General features: G+C 36.8%; 1 protein-coding gene across 3 annotated transcripts in view; it reads left to right on the top strand.

Moving 5' to 3' along the window:
- LOC114240815 (EGFR adapter protein) overlaps positions 1–17,657 on the top strand; it is a 316,447-nt gene extending 298,790 nt beyond the window's left edge. For all 3 annotated transcript variants that reach the window (XM_089729671.1, XM_028171504.2, XM_089729672.1), the window contains 6 exons: positions 7,655–7,749; positions 8,991–9,209; positions 9,976–10,158; positions 11,248–11,404; positions 11,829–11,996; positions 13,010–17,657. In XM_089729671.1, the coding sequence (XP_089585797.1) occupies positions 7,655–7,749; positions 8,991–9,209; positions 9,976–10,158; positions 11,248–11,404; positions 11,829–11,996; positions 13,010–13,222 (1,035 nt within the window). In that variant the 3' untranslated portion in view covers positions 13,223–17,657. The remainder of the gene's footprint in view (positions 1–7,654; positions 7,750–8,990; positions 9,210–9,975; positions 10,159–11,247; positions 11,405–11,828; positions 11,997–13,009) is intronic.
- Positions 17,658–21,265: the final 3,608 nt, after the last annotated feature.

The raw sequence follows: 21,265 nt of genomic DNA, 5'->3' as shown, positions 1-21,265 counted from the left end.
ACTAAACGTTCGTTACTAAGCTGTGCACTAAACGGGCGTGCCAATGCCAATAGAATTTGATACTTAACTAATACGTAATAAAGTCTATTTATTCTACTTGAATAAGATAATAAAGATTTTTTATTTTTCAATTGTCGAACGGGGGCTTTAACCGTAATATATAATGACATATGTACGTACGTAATATGTAATGACATACAGCTTACCAGTCGAAGCACGTTTTATAGCTTGCCGCTTTTTATAGCATAGTTTTGGTCAGTACATTAATACTAGAGTGATACGATGCATAGATATAAATATAATGCGTTCGGTAATTGGGTCCATAACGATACGAATGTGACTACAGACTTGCGTTAATTACATTTAATTGTTTTATTTAATTTTTCATAGTGGGGTGTATTTTGAGCTTCCACTGATAGGTGTCGTGAAGCAGTCATGCGTTCTTAAAAATTATATCTTCGAATTGAATGATATTTTATATATATTTTTTAGGCTTGCGTTGAATCCCATAGATACAGCCCATTGAGTCTCTCGCCGGATCTTCTCAGTGGGTCGCAGCTCCAATCCGGTGGTAGATTCTGCGAAGCTCTCTTCCTGCTAGGGCTAGTGTCATCGAATTCTCTCAGTTTGAGCCCGTGAGCTCTTCCTAGCCCTCACCTATCCGTAGCGTAGCTCCAATAGCCCCTTAGGTACATAATAGGTAGGGGAAAAAGTTAACTAATAGCTTCATATTTTCATACGAATCTTAAAAGGTCATGTTCCCCGACTTCGACATCCGATTACAATATATATATATTTTTTTTTTTTTTTTTTTATTGCCCTTGTAGGCAGACGAGCATACGGCCCACCTGATGGTGAGTGGTTACCGTCGCCCATGGACTTCAGCAATGCCAGGGGCAGAGCCAAGCCGCTGCCTACCGTTTAATACTCTCCACAAGCCTCGTTTGAAGAAGGACATGTCATAGCGCTCGGGAAACACCGTGGAGGGGAGCTCATTCCATAGCCGGACGGTACGTGGCAAAAAAGATCTCTGGAAACGCACTGTGGATGACCGCAGTGGCTCCAGGTAGTATGGATGAACTCTACTCCGGTGGCGGGCGGTGCGATGGTAAAAACGAGATGCCGGTATCATCTCGAACAATTCCTCAGAGCACTCCCCATGGAACATACGGTACAAAATACAGAGGGAACCGAAGTCCCTCCGCAGACCCAGACCAATATACAATTAAAACTAAACAAATTGATAGCTTTGCTCTAAAATCTTAACCAATGTTAACAGGGTTGAAAAAAAAAGACTGAAATAGAGTTCGGTTTGCTATTAAGCGTGTTTTTTTTTATACTACGTATATAAATCATTCGTACATAGCACTGTAAAATGCTTTTTTAAATCTTGATAATACATACTTTTTTCATTCTGAGTTAAAAAATCACCTAAATATTTTCAAATAAACTTTTATTCCCGAATTTATTCTCTAACTATGTTTATGAAAATCGCTTTCTGTATTTGAAGGCGAATAGCATTATGATCTCGTATCAACAGTGGCACACAAATGTAAATCAAAACAAATTTATAGCTTTGCTCTAAAGTCATAACCAATATTAACAGGATTGAAAAAAAATTGAAATAGAGTATTACTTCGTTTTGCTATTAAGCTTGTTTTTATTTATTTTGAAATTACCTGTGTAAAGCATACGTACATACTTCTGTAAAATGCTTTTTTTATATATTGATAATACATACTTTTTTTTCATTCTGATATCAAATATCACCTAGATATTTTGATTCCTAGCGAATAGCATTATGATCTCTTATCAACAGTGGCACACAAATCTAAATCAAAACTCATCATTCTGACTAATCTACTATATTCCTTAAATCCATTTCATCGCTTCGGTTGATGTTCTTCAAAAATAAACTTATCAGAGGGCCGAGTCGACATTTGTAGAATCCGGTCCCGTTTGAGCGTTGATAGAAAACGTGAGGCCTGCGACTGATTGCCTCGTCGCTTCCACTCCGCTGGTTGGAACATCGATAAACTAGGGCTGCAAGAAGCCGTATGAAGTTTTAATTATTTTTTCTTCTTATTAAACTTTAAGAATAAGTATTCATAGATAAGTAGAACTTGGATAGCTCATCCGATGACGGACTATAAAGTTGTAAGGTATGACTTGTATCACTGTTAATGCCTTTAAGTTGAAATAGCAATAAAATAGCAGGTTGCTAGTTAATTTAGAGTATCGAGACTTGATTTTTTCAGAAAACACTCAAAAATTCCTCATCGGCCTAGTGCACGAAGCTAGTTTCTGTCTCGTATGTATATTTTGGGTAGTCATAACGTAAAAGAAAATTCTAGTTTAGGATTATTTTATAAAGCTGTTAGCTTACAGTTATCTTAGTAACATTTTTTAAATCATCTTTAAATAATAATAACGTCAAGTTGTGGTTTGCTGTCTGTGTATCAGCTTCTTTCTTAGAAACCACACAACCAATTCCACGATCGCTCTCATGAATCAAAAGAGAGATTAATGATGACGATTCTTGTATTTAATTTTTTTTAATGCTTAGATGGGTGGACGAGCTTACAGCCCACCTGGTGTTAAGTGGTTACTGGAGCCCATAGACATATACAACGTAAATGCCGCCACCCACCTTGAGATATGAGTTCTAAGGTCTCAGTATAGTTACAACGGCTGCCCTGCCCTTTAAACCGAAACGCATTACTACTTCACAGCAGAGATAGGCGGGGTAGTGGTACCTACCCGTGCGAACGCACAAGAGGCCCTACGACCAGTAAAATTTGTAAACATTTTGAACTAAATAACTGGACTAAAATTTAAAAAAAGTGTGGTCCATGCAAGTAACGCTACATAGAGCTTGGTAAATGGAAAAAAACATAATTCTTCGGAGCTAAAACATTAAATTTTTAATGCTTCGAACCCCCTAGTTCTGTATAGGGTACACTTACAATATACATTTCCATCTTCACTCAAGCACCCGTTTTACCCCACGTTTATCGGCTAGACAGATGGGGACAACCCAGCGACATTTCTGTCCATTGACTGAAAGGCCTATATATAGCTTGTAGCTAACTTATACCAAGCTATTGGCATTATCCAATATTACTTAGATTACTTAAATATTGTGGAAAAAGCTTACAGTTTTTAAAAAAACTTGAAGCCATTTAAAAAAAAAGACAGGCACACAACTTTGTAGCAGTCATAACAAAATGTGTAACATAATATAGGGTTTATTATTTGCATGTATGAGTCTGCTTAGGTAGATACCATCATCCTGCCTAGCTATTTCTGAAGCTGTGCAATAGCCCGTTTTTAATTTGATTCTGGGATAGCTTGTTCCAATTCAATATTTAATATTGGTACTACAATTACACATTGTGTCTATATGAGTGTGTGACATTTGTGTGACACATTGTGATATTTGTAATTAAAAATACTGTTACAAAATTATTAACTTTTTATTTTTCATTACTTTTAATTAATTAGTACATTTTTAAAGACATTTTGAAACTGTAAAATTTTCAAAGTCACGAACGGCTAAGGTGTCGCGTAGTCATTTCAATATTCTGTTAACTGAAGTTTTAACTTTTTACAAAATATTTTATTGATCGAATTAATTTACGAAAATTGAATAAATATACTTTATGCTTTCCTAATTTTTTATTTCGTTGACTCGCAATGCAGCCCCTCCACTAATTAAGTTCCTTCGAGACCGTTGACCCCGTGCGTCAGTTGATTTATTTATTGTCTCTTACGTACGGTGCAATGAAAACATTATAAAAAATATAGTTGAACGTTTTTTTTTCCGAATTTTGTTTAAATCTCAAACATTTCCAAGACGTCCTATTTGTTTTAAGCACCAAAATATCCAAAGTTTCTAACGACCGTTTTCTACTTAGATATTATTATCTGGTATTGACTTTGCGCACGCAAACTCAGTAAATTGAGTTAATCTTTTTAACTAATCTTAAGGAATGACTATTAGGCTTTAATGACGGGTAATTAAAAAAAACCTTTCTTTTCTTTTTAAGCAGACACGTATACTTGATACCCAATTTAATTTGTTTACCAAGGGTTCACCAAGGAATACATAATTCGTATAATTAAAGAAAATGCTCATTGAAGATAGAATATTTTTTATTTCTAAGCTATAGAGCCAATATATAGTACATTTTATATTTTATAATAAATCTAAGATTCAGATAGGCGTCCAATAAAACATGTGGTTATCATATTAACATCGCACACGCTCGATTTCGTAAAATTCGTTCAAAACAATATAATATGTTTTTGCAAAACAAAACGATGTCTTATGTAAACTGTATAGAACATATTTTCGTTTTGTCTCACACGACGAACGACAGTTGTCCCTATTTTTACAGTTGTTCACGTGCTCTGACCTGAAAAGTGCACAGCCGTAAAACCTTTGTCGGCGCGGGGGTAGCTCTGAATATTTCATATGCTACGTGTCTTCTGTTCTGAAAAACTTACAGCAATCAATGTTTAGGTGTTATTGACTTTTAAAGGAACGTCTATTAAAGGGGTAAGCGGAAACGTGCACATTGGCCCTTTGCGAACTTTAAATTAAACTAGATAACGGGTGGACGAGCTCACAGCCCACCTGGTGTTAAGTGGTTACTGGAGCCCATAGACATCTACAACGTAAATGCGCCACCCACCTTGAGATATAAGTTCTAAGGTCTCAGTATAGTTACAACGGCTGCCCCATCCTTCAAACCGAAACGTATTACTGCTTCGCGGCAGAAATAGGCAGGGTGGTGGGTGTACCTACCCGCGCGGACTCACAAGAGGTCCTACCACCAGTAAAAAAATCCATCTGGTGTAAAGTTGCGCGGAACGTGAAATCAAAGTCCCAACTGTATTTTATGGCACTGCTGCCCCCTTCTAATCGGAACGCAGGAATAGTTTTCGGAAGATATAAATAGTATGATGATTCTTACCCAAGCGGACTTCCTCTCTACCAATAAATGCTTCACTGAAGGCTTACGATTGCATTACTCTAAGATCAGTGCTGCGCATTTTCCGGTTAATCTCTTAATTGGCTTTTAATACACCCACGGGAATGGGATGGAACTCTTATAGACCACAGTCAACAGCTAATAGCAGTTTTTAAATCCCGCAGTAGGTACAAAATTTTGGAAGAAATACGTAATTTCATACTAATAATTTATTCATGAACGATGAAAGAAGAATGAGAGTGTAAAAAAAATCCTATAATGTTAAATTTATATGGTACGACCCGCCCTCGCTTCGCTTCGGAAACATTAAAACACACATGAAACCAAAATAATATAATTAAAAAAATTAAAAAAAAAGTAGCCTATGTTCATCAGGGACAATGTCGGCTTCTAATGGAAAAAGAATTTTTCAAATCGGTCCAGTAGTTTCGGAGCCTATTCGAAACAAACAAACAAACAAACAAATATTTCCTCTTTATAATATTATAAGTAAATAAGTAATAAGTATAAGTATAGATGGTATTCTTCAGCCTGTTAAATTCGACATTGTTAATAACCTCTGCCGGTCACGAATAAACATCTTCCGTGGTCTTATAAAATCTGGCTTTGACTGCAAGCCTTTCTGATCTTTATCTCTAGATTATTCTGCACTTAAATGATTAGCAACTTAATTCGTATTGCGATCTGTAGCAAATGCGATCTGCGTTTAGCAAAACACATCCTGTGACTAAACCGCAAAGCCTACGTACGGTAACCAGAAATTTAGACTTTACGACTCGAAACATACGGATGAAACTGCCGATCTCGGTAAGAGGCTCTGAATGGGGATGTGCTCAAAATAAAAGTACCAGCATTAACTTACCCAATCTGGTTTGGTGTCTTAGTTCCTTTGGTATCGTTTCTCATTACTCAGGAGACATACGCAAAATTAGGTATTAAGAGTAGTGTATTCAGTACAACAATGTTCTTGATTTCATTTGTTTTTGTTCCAATAAAAACTTCGATACTTAAGGAGGCTCCTTAATTATTACTAGTAAAGTTTATGGGAATTGTAATCAAGATGTATTAAAATTTATATTTCCACCCGCCATAAAAGGTACTGAGTGAGCTATGACGTGCTTTGAATTTGATAGAAAAATTTATTATTATATAAACGTTCAAAATACTCTATCGTATTTATTAGCCAAATGCAAAGACTTGTATTTGGTGATGGTGCTACAAATCAATTAGTGATGGTTGATAAAGATAGCTCGGGTGGCGTTTGTACCCCACAGTGACGCTTAGTTTTTTCTAATGAAATTTGTACTTATCAAAATATGTTCACGAAAGAGTTCCACGGTGATGGAATAAGAAAAGTCCATCGTGTAATAAAAATCAAACCCGAAAAAAATACATTTTGCGTTATTACTGGTGGCAGGGCGTCTTGTGAGGCCGCACGGGTAGGCATAGCGCTGCCTATTTATGCCGTAAAATAGTAATGCGTTTCGCTTTGAATAGTGGGACACGAAAAACTACCCAACTAACGCGTGATACAATCTCGCTATCAATGAGTTGTATGCCCGAAAGGAAACGGATTGCTAACAAAATTTTAAATATAGAATTTGTCTCAAAAATACTTCTCTTGAATGACGAAACTTCCGTTGAAGTTCAAAGTGAAATATTTTCTCGTGCGTACACCTTCGTGCCTTGACATTCTATTACATTATTGTTTGAGAGATAAATGCACCGATTTAAGTGCATTCCGATGTGTCGGAACGTAAATACTAGTTCTTTAATGACCGCGATGAAATATTGTACCGAAATGATAAAATGGAAAAGGTTAACTTGAAAAAATTTGAGTTTCTTTGATGTTTAAGCATTCGGATTCTTGTTTAATTAGAACGCCAGTTCGCATCGGTTTATGTTCTTGCCTTAATTAAACATGTTTCTCATTAATGAACGATCAACTATAATTTTCGATTAGGTTTGATTATAATTAGCCTTAGGCTATTTCCAGCATCGAACGACTTAATGTTGATGTCTTAGCAAAATATTTTGTATTGGCAATGTGCATCAGTAGGTAATGTCATGAGTGATACTTTTTTTTTGTCAGAAATAGTAATAAAACAGTATAAGTTTGACCAAAGAAATTCGTACTTCACACTTGTTTATGGATCACTCTGATTAATAATATTATGAATAAGAAAATCAATTCCTGAATTACTTGCTTGTCAACCCGGGCGCACGGGTAGCGATCCTATTGGGTTTGGAGGGTGGGAGAGGTATTATGCAATATTATCTAGACTTCTAAATTATTCATAAGGTGGCGTTAACTTTGATGTATCTATGATAAGCACTAAAAAAACACACACACACACACACTTACTTAGAGGTCACAACGTCTATAATAATTACTTAATTAAGTATTATAACCCCAAGAGTTGATGTTATTGGGAATTGAGTCTAAGTATAGCAAGTGCCCACAACAATTGTACTAAGTCTCCTTTGAGTAGACACAGAACGAAGATTGTCACGTCTCAGATCCGTATTCAGTCACCACTATTGGCTTGGTGAGCACACGAGCGCCTGTAGATCATGCAGAGGCAATGTCGACCTTCAGACACCGTGCTAAAGTCTCTATTCCCCCGACGTTATATCAATAATATACGTTGTTGCAGAGCAAGGAGCTAAGCAGCGAGTGTAACGGCATGGGCGTTCGAGCCCCCGACACCCTGCCAGGACTCATGCACCACTACCCGCATTGTGGAGATAGGTAAGTGTCAATGACCTATTAGGATCTCTCAATTTAAAACTCAGCATCATTCTCCTGCCCCAGTCACCTGGGGTTGACGCAACATTTTTTCTCTTTCCATACTCCTCTATCATATACCATTTCTTCGCTCACTCCCCTCTTACGCATATCGTCTTTCACGCAATCCATCCATTTCTTCTTAGGTCTACCTCGTCCTCTTTATTCTTCCACATTCATAGTTAACACACTCTTACCAAACTCATTTTCATTTCGTCTAATCACGTGTCCATACCATCCCAAACGCGCACTTCTCAACTTTTCTGTCACAGGTGCCATCATGCCACTTTCAAACTTCGTCTAACAAATTCATTCCGTATTCTTTCCATTCTCGTTATTTCACACATCCATCGCAACATTCGCATCTCTGCTGCATGCAATCGCCTTTCATCCGCCAATTCAAATCTCTCATCTCTCGCAATTTAAAACAAATTTTAAGATTTTACCTCGCTTTTTTTATTGTCATTATATGTATTTTTTCAGACGTTTCGAGAGCCTTATAGTTTTCGTGGTCTGTGCTGTGTGCATAGTGCGAGTTTTTTAACGTTCTCGATAGCGTAAAAGTTAGCGCAAATTTGTATGGAATGGGATCGTTTGCGTACGTTTGCCGCTAGGGGCGCTGTTCTAACTGCATACAAAGTTAACTTTTACGCTATCGAGAACGTTAAAAAACTCACACTAAGCACACTGGTGTCTTTTTTTTACTCTAGACGCATCGACAATATTGCATCAATCCTGGTATTGCATGGTTACGGAAGTCATTGGACAAATATGTACTTAACAATGAATGTTCACGATTAACTTCCACGATGAAAGAATAACATCGTTTAATAAAAATCAAAACCGCAAAATTATAATTTTCGTAATTACTGGTGGGAGTACATCTTGTGAATCCGTACGGGTAGGTACCACCACACTGATTATTTCTGCCGTGATGCATTCATGCGTTGTGGTAGGGCGGGGCTGCCGTTGTAGTGTTAAAAAAAGTGAGACCTTAAAACCCATGTCTCTAGATGGGTGGCAGCATTTACGTTGTAGATGTCTATGAGCTCTGGTGACCATTTAACACCAGGTGGGCCGTGAGCTCGGCCATCTATCTAAGCATTAAAAAAAAACTGAAAGTTAAAATTTGATTCTTCGGTAGTACTAACTAGGAATTTTTCGGAGTTTCTTACTTTAAATTTAAATGGGCTGTTTAATTTCAGATCGCCAGCGAAATGCGACATCATGGGCGTAACGAAACTTGTGAACGAGGCAAGTCCGAGCAGTTCCGAAGAGTCAAACTCACCCACCGAGATCAACTGCTACCGAAGACTGGGGGACCGGCCGCCTCTTATGAAGAGACTGGCCATGGGTCTCAGTGGTGCTCTACTGCAGCCATCTGATGATGACTCCACACCCCTCGTCGCAGACACTCCTACAACGTGAGTTGACATCTTTTTTATTTCATCATCTCAAGCTTTTTCGTCTGTGTTTTGCATGTCGCGTGACGGTCGGTCGCGGCGTAGGGATAAAGAGAAAGGCGCTTGTCAGAGCAGCTAAGGCCAATATGGCGGCGCCTATAGTTCGCAGCAGCTGACCGCGTAGTGTATAGATTATTACTCATTTTTGCCAGTGCTCCACGCTATTTTGTTTGTTTTTGTCAGTGTTTAATGTAAATGTTGTTTGTCAGAGTTAAATGTCTATAATGTCGAAAAAGGATCGCTTTTACCGTGGTTTCATAAAACCACACAATCCTTCTTTTTATTGCTCTTGTAGATAGACAAGCGTACGGCCCATCGAATTCCCATTTGCCGTCTCTCATGGATATTAGCAATGGCAAGAGCACAGCCAAAACGCTGCCTACTGTACAATTTAATTATTTAAATAATTTTAAATAATAATGCCTTTTATACTGACATTTGAAATTCATATATATGAACACTTAATAAGCTTATAAAATAGCGATAATAATTAACAGAAAGTGCCTTTTAATGCATGACATAATATGATAAGGTTTGCAATTTTTTACCTATGTTAATCTTTTTATTGTAAAGGCGTTATTACAAGCTTTATTTACGTTTGAAAGAATTGGCATCTGGTGTACTATAAAAAAAGAACTATCAAGCTCTACACTTTTGAAGATCACCTAGAACACCAATATTCGAATCCGCTGCTCATAACTAGAACATCCTGAATTATTGTTTGCAGTCCAACTAATTTGCCGTTATGTTTAAACGCGGGATACATCAACGAGGCCTCAGAAGCCGAAGCGAGGACTAGAGAGAGTAACCGAGATCATCCCATAGTGCCTCCCACTCCTCGACGCAATGATAACCTCATGCAAAACGACCTGGATACAGATTTCCGAAGATGTAGCAATACGAAGACTGGGTAAGTTGCGTTTTTTTGCATACCTATTTACCAAAAGCCTCGAAGGGCTTATGGGCTTACGGGGTCGAGTCTGAAGAAGCTTCCTAACATTGGTCCCAGCAAGAGCAGTGCTTCGCTGAATCTACCACCGGATCGAAATCGCGACACGCTGAGACGGTTCGGCGGGAAACTCAGTGGGTTCTGTCGATGGGTGATATTACTCAATCAACAGTGTTGATAATATTATTATATATTATTATTTCATTTTTATAAATATTTAAATTCAGGTTGAATGCTTAATTGAATGTCTGTACCCTCAAATATAATAGTCTGCTGCTTTCTACCTTCGGACATGATGCTGAAATCTCCCTTTTATAGTTATTTCCATTGTAATAGCCACTATGTGACGGATGATTGCAAAAGCTTCAATGTTGGTAGCTAACTATTTAGGTTTAAATGAAGATATCCAGCTATTGCAAGCTTAAAAGCATGCAAAGCCAGGCATGCAACTACCACATGCAAATACCACAACTAAATACAAATGCATTTCGATTAGTATAGCATTGTAATAATGTAACATTAAATGCTTAGATTCATTATGCTTTATGCTGCTACCAGTCATTATGCTATACAATTTATTAAGGCTCAATCATTTTGTATTTAGCGATCTATTCTGATTTGATTAATACGAAATTGCGTTAAGAATAGCAAAAGGCCCTCCAATTTCATGATAAACCGATTAACAGATTATGCTTATTATTTCACTAGCTTTAGCCCGCGACTCCGTCCGCGTGGAATAGTTACTTTGGCATAACGCTAAATTTTACCTCCCACTTCATTCACTTAGAAAGTGAAAATATTTTTGAATTATAGAATGTTAAGGAGCTATTTAAACCCCTATTTTGAAACATTCATTATCAGTGCTCCACTTGTATTGGTCTTAGAGTTATGTTATATAGCCTATAGCCTTCCTCAACAAATAGGCTATCTAACACTGAAAGAATTTTCCAAATCGGACCCGTAGTTCCTGAGATTAGCGCCTTCAAACAAACAAACTCTTCAGCTTTATAATATTAGTATAGATTAAAGCATACAATTGAAACTCTTCAGAAGTCCGTCGGCGGTTTGTAGTCGAACTACGTCGTCCTCGTCAGGCGCCTCGTCGTGTGGCGGAGGTATCTCCCACGGCTCAGGAAATAATAATGTACCGAGAGCCGAACCTGAGCTCCGACAGGCGCCTTGGTTCCAGCAGGGGATACCTAGAGAGGTGAGAATCATTGAATTCGTAATGCTGAATCTGTAAGGAATTACGTGGATTTTTTTTATGGCTCAGGTGGGTGAACAAGCTCACAGCCCACCTGGTGTTAAGTGGTTACTAGAGCCCATAGACAGCTACAACGTAAATGTGTCACCCACCTTGAGATATAAGTTTTAAGGTCTCAGTATATGTAGTTACCCTTCAAACCGAAACCTGCCCCACCCTTCAAACCGAAACGCATTACTGCTTCACGGCAGAAATAGGCAGGGTGGTGGTACCTACCCGCGCGGTAAAACAATTCATACCTAATAGTGGCTCTTTTCTTCTTTTCTTCACATCTTCTGCTTAAGTTTAACAGCGCCATCTATTAGTAGAACTTAGTACTAAGCTTTGTGAGTAGTATAAATAAAATATGGTTGTCCTTTTCTTTCAGATAGCATTAGAAGTGCTGAGCAGTCAACCTGTTGGTGCGTTTCTCGTAAGAGGGAGCACGACTCAGGCCGGATGCTATGCTCTTTCAGTGAGAGTCCCTCGTGATTTCCAACCGACCGGCATAGCGCATTATCTTATTTTAAGGACACCTAAAGGATACAAAATTAAGGTAAAACCAATGCGTGAAATAACCGAGGAACGATATTAAAGGTTTTGGCGATTGCTTAAAAGGTCCTTATAGTGAAATTACCTACATTATGTTATTAAAAGGTTTTTGTCGCACATTCTGTGGGACATTTTGTTTTGTGTATACAATACAATTGGGGTAAGATGACATCATACGCGATATAATATGGCTTGAAAACTTTAATAGGTGCTAGTCAATGAAACCGAGACTTCGAGGCCATCTGCCATTTATTTTCAACTAAAAACCGATAGCTACCACCCTCTCGTGGTGAGAAGTGGAACTTTCAACTATTATTTAACTGCTTCGCTTCACAATTAGCACGACGGTTATTACCTATTTAGTCGGTTTCCTAACGTTCACGAATTGTTCTTTTTAATTTTTTCATTGCTTAGATGGGTGGACGAACTCACCTGGTGTTAATTGGTAACTGGAGCCCATAGACATCTACTACTGCATGCACCACCCGCCTTGAGATATAAGTTCTAAGGTCTCAAGTATAGTTACAACCGCTGCCCCACCCTTCAAACCGAAACGCATTACTGCTTAATGACAGAAATAAGCAGGGCGGTGGTACCTACCCGCGCGGACTTACAAGAGGTCCTACCACCAATCAGTAAAAGTATGTTGTGTGTTTGTTCTTTGCCTAACTCAATGAGACACTGAATTCATATGACATACAAACTTATGTTCACGTAACGATTAGGCATTAGTCTTTTTTGCATACCTATTTACCAAAGGTTTACGGGGCCGAGTCTGAAGAAGCTTCCTAACATTGGTCCCAGCAAGAGCAGTGCTTCGCTGAATCTACCACCGAATCGTAATAGCGACACGCTGACACGGTCCGGCGGGAAACTCAGTGGGTTCTGTCGATGGGTGACATTACTCAATCAGCAGTATTGATAATATTATATTATTTTTATAAAAATTTAAACTCAGGTTGAATGCTTAAGTGAATGTCTGTACCACCAGTTCTAAACGACAAAACAATATCGCAGGGCTTCACAAAAGAGTTCACGTCGCTGACGGCGCTGGTGACGCATCACAGCGTGATGCCGGAATTGCTACCTGCGCCGCTGCGGCTGCCACGCGCGGGTCCGGGACGCGCGCCCCCCCGTCGCCGCGACCACGCCGACATTGACGCCCTGGCACCCCACCCTCACCAACACAACCCGCAGCAAACGCACTTCCTGGCCCAGCTCGATGTTTAAACATAGCCGACGGAGCACTCAAACAGAAACCGTCTGTAAGACGATCGTTCTAAGTACAATAATTCAGTGTATTCAATGATCAGCACCGAAACTTAGATGAGAACATAAACCTAATGCAACAAAATAACTATCACGTTTTAATTTTAAGCTATTGCATAGCTTTTATCACGGGCTTTAAGCGCGGCGACTGAATTAAGAAATTCCGTAACGAAAATAAAACCTAACACCCCCACTCCGCCTACCATGTAGCTCGCGTTCAACACATTCACACTTTGCGCTTGTGTAGTGCTTGTGAATAAGCGCGCGGCGTGACGTCGCACTGCATGTGCGTCATGAAAAGTCTGCCCATCTCTCTCTCGCGCGGCCTAGCTTATGAGTGTGAAGGGGACAGTTAATGTTTTGATTTTGTTCATGTTTATAAATATAGCGTGGTCGTATTTTATTATTGTTTTAATAATATCTAATTATAATTGCATAAGTTGATAAAAATGCTATGCAATAGCTTCACCGCGGCAGTCCCCGAGTGCCACACGTATTTTTTTTTTGATTCTATCTGTATTATGGAATGGTAATTTTAGACTACAATGGCTTAGACTTATTAAGAAAAACAAAAACTGAACGAAGCCAAGCACGTGTTTGTTCGTTGAAAGATGAACACATTGTCATGGTTTGGTTGATGGTATTCTTTTTTTCTACGTCAGAGTCAAACATGGCGCCCCAATGCGCTTGACCGATCACAGCCCGGGTATCGTTAATTCATAATTTCATAATTATTTATTTCTTAATAAAGTAGTAATTAAAGTGATAAATATATTTATTATAAAGGATCGGTGCATATATTTTTAGATTGATAATTATGTTTCGTATGGCCAGTTAATGTTTTATTTCTTTAAGCCTTGACAGTCTTATTGTATACCATCGACTATCCACGATTTATTATCTATGACCACCCGTAGCCCAAAAACCGTACAAGCAATATGTGTGTGCTTAATTCATTTATGTTTAATACGCATCGAATGATGTCGGCAACGGAAATTCTCATAAGTATTATGTACCATATGGTGTTTACCATATACCATTAAGTAATACCATTAAGTACCATTAACGTTATTACTACTAAATATGTACCTTCAACTGATTATCAAAAGTTATATAACGTTTTGTAATTACAGTTGAAAACACAGATTATATGTTTTTTTAAATTCATATCGTAAATCTATAGTACCTATATGTAATGATGGTTAAAAATATTTTTATTACTTTTTGGCGGGAACGCGAGGAGTGAAGGTGTGTGATTTGTTTTATTTTGTCTATTTAGTGTTTCTTCGGGTTTAAATGTGTAATAATGGTGGTTTATTAACTGTTTAATATCTATGAAAGTGCACAAATGTGGAAAAATGAAACAAAGCCGCTGGACGTAACTTCTCGGGATCCTCCAAAAAGTCCACTGAAAAAATCTTAGTAAATTACCACCATTTTACTGAGATTATATTTCATCCCAATTAATTTCATTTAATCTCATCCCAGTTGATTAATGTCTCAAATTAGTTGTCTTCATTTCATTTCACTCCATAATATCATTTTTTATAAAAATATGAATATAAATTAAAATAAGACATGACTTAAAGGTCTCAGTTACCAGGTCATAAAATCCCTTAAAAAAAATAATATTTTTATCACTTTGCTATTACAGAACAAAAAAATATTGAAATATGCCATAAATGACACATCTATTGATAATTTCGTCGTGATTAATACACAGATAAGTGTTACGTAGCAGAGGTAGTCATAGATGTTTGTTTCGCACATTTTTTCCAGAGGTACTATTGAAGAAGGTTTTTTTTTTAAACAAACAAATAGTTTAAGTAACTCAGTATTTGTAGCGACGATTCGAACGTTAAGTGTGGATTTATGTTTGAGCTAATATTAAATGTTAGACGAAGGAAACTTGGCCGTAGGAAACTCCTAACAATCGAGTATCTCCCCAAATGAGGTTGAAAGAGACTGGCATTTATGGATGGGTGATGGTACTTTTAAGCCAGGCATTTCCCTTCATTGGTGATGGTACTTTTTAGCCAAGCAGCCAGTTTGTCTCGGAATAGGTTTTAGAATCAATAACTGTATGCTAAAATCTATCAAAGCATGTTACAATGAAAGGTAAATAATTGTATAATGAAATCCACCAATAATTCATAAAATATTGAAATGCTGTTAAAGAGACATAAATTATGTTAAGTCAAAACGATACTATCAAACATAAAATGTTTATAACATAAATATAGTTGTATTTATTATATTAAAATATATTATGTAATTATTAATAGTCATTGTTAAGTCACTAAATTATTGTATGTTGTCTAGTAACTGTTGCTAAGAATAGTTCCATTTTGTATTTAAATGATTAATAATGTGATAATTATTATTTTAGCGCAAAAAAATAATTGTAAAAATTGTAATTTTAAACGTTTTGTGTCATAATCATAGTTGATAGTGAATAGAAAAAAAAATGGTAAACGGAATTGTTTTTTTTTTTTGGTTATAATTTTCGCGCCAAGTAAATTTTTTGTGTAGGTATTTTTCTAGTCTTGAATTGTATAGCGTTTTTTTTTAAACTGTCTTTCGGCTATTGATACCGCACCGTTTGCTAAGATTTAGATGTTTAGTCATTAAAATAAGCGCAATTAAAAACATGTGGCGCCATCTTTTATTCGTATCGAATTTTTTTTATTTTTTCTTTATTGTGTATATTTTATTGGTAGAAGTGATTCTTTAATTTTTATACTGAACGTGTAATGCGTGTGAAGTTGTTGATTGTGTACGGAATAATATTTAGGAAATATTAAAGTGAAACAAGTTGCCTTTTAGCGTGTACACTTAGCTTCGCGACTGTGGTGGGTGGTAATAATGTAAGTGCTGTAACTAAATGTACAATTTGACTCATTTAAAATTTATATCTACTTCAAAATTAAGCCTTCGATTCAATTTAAGCCGCAAGAATCATCCAGCTGCTTTCAGAAAACTGTTATCCACTTCTAGAATAGTATTTTTGCGGTGTAATTTCGCTTTTACTATTTTTATATTACATTCGATTCAAATACAGTTTTCACGGTCACGTACTACTAAGGGTTATTCGCTGACAGTCAAATATTTTGCTGTACAAATGTCAATAATATTCAACTGTAATATAGTTATAAGTAATCAAGCTACTTCTGTAGATATTTTAGACTTCTTTTTTTTATTTTGATACTATTTTTAATCGTACATAATTATAATAAATGCTGATTTCATATTGAGAACAAGAATACCAGATCGAGGTCAACAAAGAAAATCGAGTAATTTGAGATTTCGGATTGAGAGTTCTATGAATTTTTGTACAAGCTTTTAAAATCGCCCGCCACACATACCTACAAGTAAGAAGTGTTAGAACTCATTAGTGAGGAGATAGATATAAATACGATAATTGTTTAGGTGCACAATGTATTGTAATGTTGACTAGCTTTCGTTGTAAATGTTAAAATCATTTAATAAAACATTACAAGCCCAGGAAAGACGGTAATTAAAATTGTTTATGTCGATATTGTAAACGAAATCTCTCATATAATATAAAAAAAATGTAATCAAAACTGCTTCTTTGCTTTGTATTTGTTTAAGTTGCAGTTTCATTTTCACGATTAGAACGATCTTTGGTTTTAAACAGGCGAAAATTGTAACGAATTTCGATATTTTTAACATCATTGGTCATGGGTTAGGTAACATCATCATCTCAGCCTATTCAGCTGATCACTCCTAAAATCTGTTGCCTCTACAATCGATCTCCGGTGCGGCCGGTTCACTGGTCCTTCTGAATCCAACGTGACCCAGAGATTTTCAATAGGTCGTCGATTCATCTGATAGGTGGTTGTCCCATTCTGGGTTTTCCCATACGTAGTCTCCACTCGGGAGTCTTTCTGCCGCACAATCCGTCTGATCTTCGCGCTATGTGGATATGTAACTATATGGATATGTAACACACGTGGTATTCACTTTCATTCCTTATCGAATCGTATAAAATAGTTGTTACCGCTGTCTGGATCGTGGTGACAAGCTGCAAGGGACTCCAAGCGATCGTTACTTCTTTCTGCGAAGGAATATAAGCGAATATTATGATATCAAACATGTAAAGTGAACTTCAAAACTGTTGTAACTGGTACTAGTAAAATGGACGTGCGCTTAAAAATGTTTTTTGCGCAAATAGTACTTGTATATTTTAGTTATTTTAAGCTATCAATCTAACAATAAAAGTACTCTTCATTATTGATATGCACTACTGTCTATGTATTTAATTACATTACACAAGTGTTAATTTACTCAAAGGCGTCAGTCTCCTTTATTTTGTAATTAATGTATCGAATTGATTTATTAATTTATTTACGAAATACAGATGAAAAAACATGTGTTTACGGGTTTTATTTGATTAGACACCCAATTTAAATGAGTTGTTATTTTTAAAAAAAGGCGTGATACGATAACCCTTCTATCGTGGCCACTGTTAACTACCTAGTCCAACCAGGTGACGGGAAAGTAAGGAAAGAAAGCTGGCGTCGCCCAAAAATTGTCTTGTCGGATCCCCCGGATTCACTTTCGGTGCCTTTAGGCTCTTCAAACACCGGCCACCGTCCGAAGAGTTTCGACATGCAAACTAGCCCATAGATACAACCCACTGAATTTCTCGCCGGATCTTCTCAGTGAGTCGCGATTCCGATCCGGTGGTACATGCGAACCACTGCTCTTGCTAGAGCAGACGTTAGCAAAGTCTCCCTAGCTGAACCTCGTGAGCTCGCCTTCATCTTCGGTGAGCTAGCATAACCCGTCGAGGATTTTAGTAATAGAGGAAAGAAAAACAAATATTAATATTATAAGTACATATTATTATAATATTATATTATCTATGGTTTTCACCTTGAATGTCGCTAAAATTGTTTAAAAAAAAAACGATTTCTTCAAACAATTCGTACGCCATCTATGATATGTTCAAGTTACTAGGATACATTTTTTCCTACACTAAGCTCTTTTAGGGGCTATGTCAGCGTAACCGAGCCATTGGCAGGCTGTACTAAATTTAATCACAAACGAATGAATGGCTTGCAAACGTTACATATTATGATTAAATTATGGTTTATAAACTACTACAGATTATTATTTTGAGTATGCGATGATTATCAAAACAATTGTTTTGTGAAATTCAATTACTACCGCCATCTCTTGTCTATAGGAAAAAGTAAGAGAATTTACAGAGAGAGATTTTAGAGTTGTAAACGGAATGTTCCAGAAAATTGATATAGTTCATATTTTATGTAAGAGATGGCGGCTTATTCTATTTCTCGTAGTTTTTTTTTCTTACATAGGTAGCCAGCCGTAATCTTATCAGTTTTCGCTCTACTTATCGTCAAACTTTGGGCTTGAATAAATAAAAAATGATTTTTTTACGGTTTGAAAACTTACTATTGTTTTTCTTATGACTATTTATTTACCGGAGTATTGTAAGCCCGTTCTATTTCTGCCACGAAGCTATTGTGCGTTCTGATTGCAATATAGAACAGCTGTTACAGAATACAATTATGGAGACTTAGATCTCATGTCTTTATGTGGGTGGTTAAATTCTCATCCTAGTGGCTATCCATTGACTTTTTTGTTCCCTGCCTAATTTGCTAACACTGGCTGTAGCAAGAGGAGTTCTTCGCGGATTCTACCACCGGATCGGAATCGCTGAGAAGATCCGGCGAGAAAGTCAGTGGCTCAAACCATGGACTATGGTAGTCAAAAGTGATTGTAAAGACAGCAGATGGGCGATGGGCTTGTTCAACATCATCAACATTCTCCTGCCCTTCTCCCAATCACCTGGGGTCGGCACAACATCTTTTCTCCTTCCATACTCCTCTATCATATACCATTTCTTGGCTCTCTCCCCTCTTACACACATCGTCTGTCATGCAATTCATCATTTTTTTCTTAGGTCTACCTCTTCCTTTTACAGCGATAGGTTTGTTCAATCATATAAAATGAACGGTTTGCTATTTTTCTTTGGAGTGAATGGAATATTTAGTTTGGGAACCACTGTTTACATAATATTATACTCATCTTCAAAGGTAACTAACTCAGTATATCGATTCGATTTTTTTTTATTACTAGCGTGGGTGGGCCATCTCACAGCCCACCTGGTAGTTTAGTGGTTACCAGAACCTATAGTCATTTACAGGGTGTATACCGTGAACCACTTTGAGAACAGTTTTAAGTCTCAGTTTTCAGTACCTACAACGGCTGTCCCACCCTTCAAAACGACACGAATTACTGCTTTACGGTAGAAATAAGCAAGGCGGTGGTACCTACCCATGCGGGCTCATAAAACCCCCACCACAAGTGGAACAATATTGAACTAACAACAATATTGAACAATTTTAAAACATCGATACAAAATCAATATATTTTTGGACTTCATTTCTTCAATACAAAGAAGATAAAAATGAATAGACAGTGTTAATTCCGTACCGGATGAAACAGCACTGTTCTCTAATACTATAACATGGTAGTGATTAACCCGTTTTAACACAAAAAAGCAGTGATCTAAAAATTATAATTTATTGACAATGCAGCGTACTACAAAATTAAGTGACGCGTGGAGTTAATGGTCCGTGTAACGCTATTTGTCAGCTGTCCTTGTCTTATATTGTGGCTTAACTAAATACAAACATGCTAGAACAATATATCAAGATTAGTATGTCATATTCATCTATTATTTTTTGCACTTTTGAGGTGGTGACAAAGAAGTTTTTTCGTATAACAATTTACTCATCGAGAATTTTGAAAGAAATGGTTCAATGACCTTAAGTTATTTTAGAAGCATATAAAATATTTATTTTATATCGAAACAGCGATTCCTTCCAGACATTACGTACGAAAGCACTCGATGTGTGAAGTAAATGCTTTGGAAAGAATATTTCATTTTGAGAACAGTTGCCGTTACTATGAAATTCCAACACGACGAATAAGGTTATATTATGTCTTTGATATTTTTTTCAGTATGGCTATCAATTTATTTCACTAGGCCAACTGCCATGTTTGAGTTTTGCTGGCAGATCTGATTTTTGTTTTGAAAAGTTCAAATTGCGGTTTAGATTTTTTTAGGACCGGACAAGTTTCTAACGGTAGGCAGCGCCTGGGCCATGCCCCTGGCATTGCTAAAGTCCATGGGCGACGGTAACCACTCATCATCAGGCTTGTCTGCCTACTAGGGCAATAAAAAATAAAGATTTTTAAATTAATAACACAAAAATAATCAAAATTGTATCGTCCTGATTTTTCAGTGAATACCTTAAATAAAGCATTGACAAAAAAAGCTTTTTTGCCTAACCGATTTCTTATTCTCCTAGTTACTGTTTTTTTTTTCTTATAAAAACAAAGGTTATAAACCGTCAAAATATGTTAGATCTACACAGTACAATACTCGGATAATATATAGGTATGTAGTTAATCTCGTATTACAAAATCCGATTAGCTTTGTTCAAGGATTCGTTCTTTTTTTTAAGCTTATGTTTCTAAATTTTTACTTTATTTCGCAAGTAACTACCTTCTTGATATTTTAATTTCGTTTGTAATAATACACATATATTATAAATTGTGTAATACTGTTTTCTTATATAGATACATGGTAGGGGAAAGCTTTTACCTCTTCGCAGTCGGCAATCTCTTTCACTTGTGGAACATTTTACATTTTAAAACGAACAGGTATAGCCAGAACATAGCCTTCGGGAAAATGTGTCGACTAGAAAATGTGTTTTTGACAACATAAAAATTCCCCCATATTAAATTTGGACCTTATGCTCTGGTCTTGAAAGGGCTTGATATAGATTTGCCCGTTTTTATTTAATTTAGTACGATCAAGTTTTTTATATTATAGTGACGTAGATGAGTAGTCGATGCCTAACTGATGATTAGTGGTTACCGAAGCTCGTAGAGATCTTAAAGCGGATGCCTTCATCTTATTTTTTCTACCTAATCGTTGGTAGC

This window comes from Bombyx mandarina, chromosome 09, assembly GCF_030267445.1.
Source record: "Bombyx mandarina strain Sakado chromosome 09, ASM3026744v2".
Lineage (NCBI taxonomy): Eukaryota > Metazoa > Arthropoda > Insecta > Lepidoptera > Bombycidae > Bombyx > Bombyx mandarina.
This window is presented reverse-complemented; position numbering and strand designations above follow the sequence as displayed.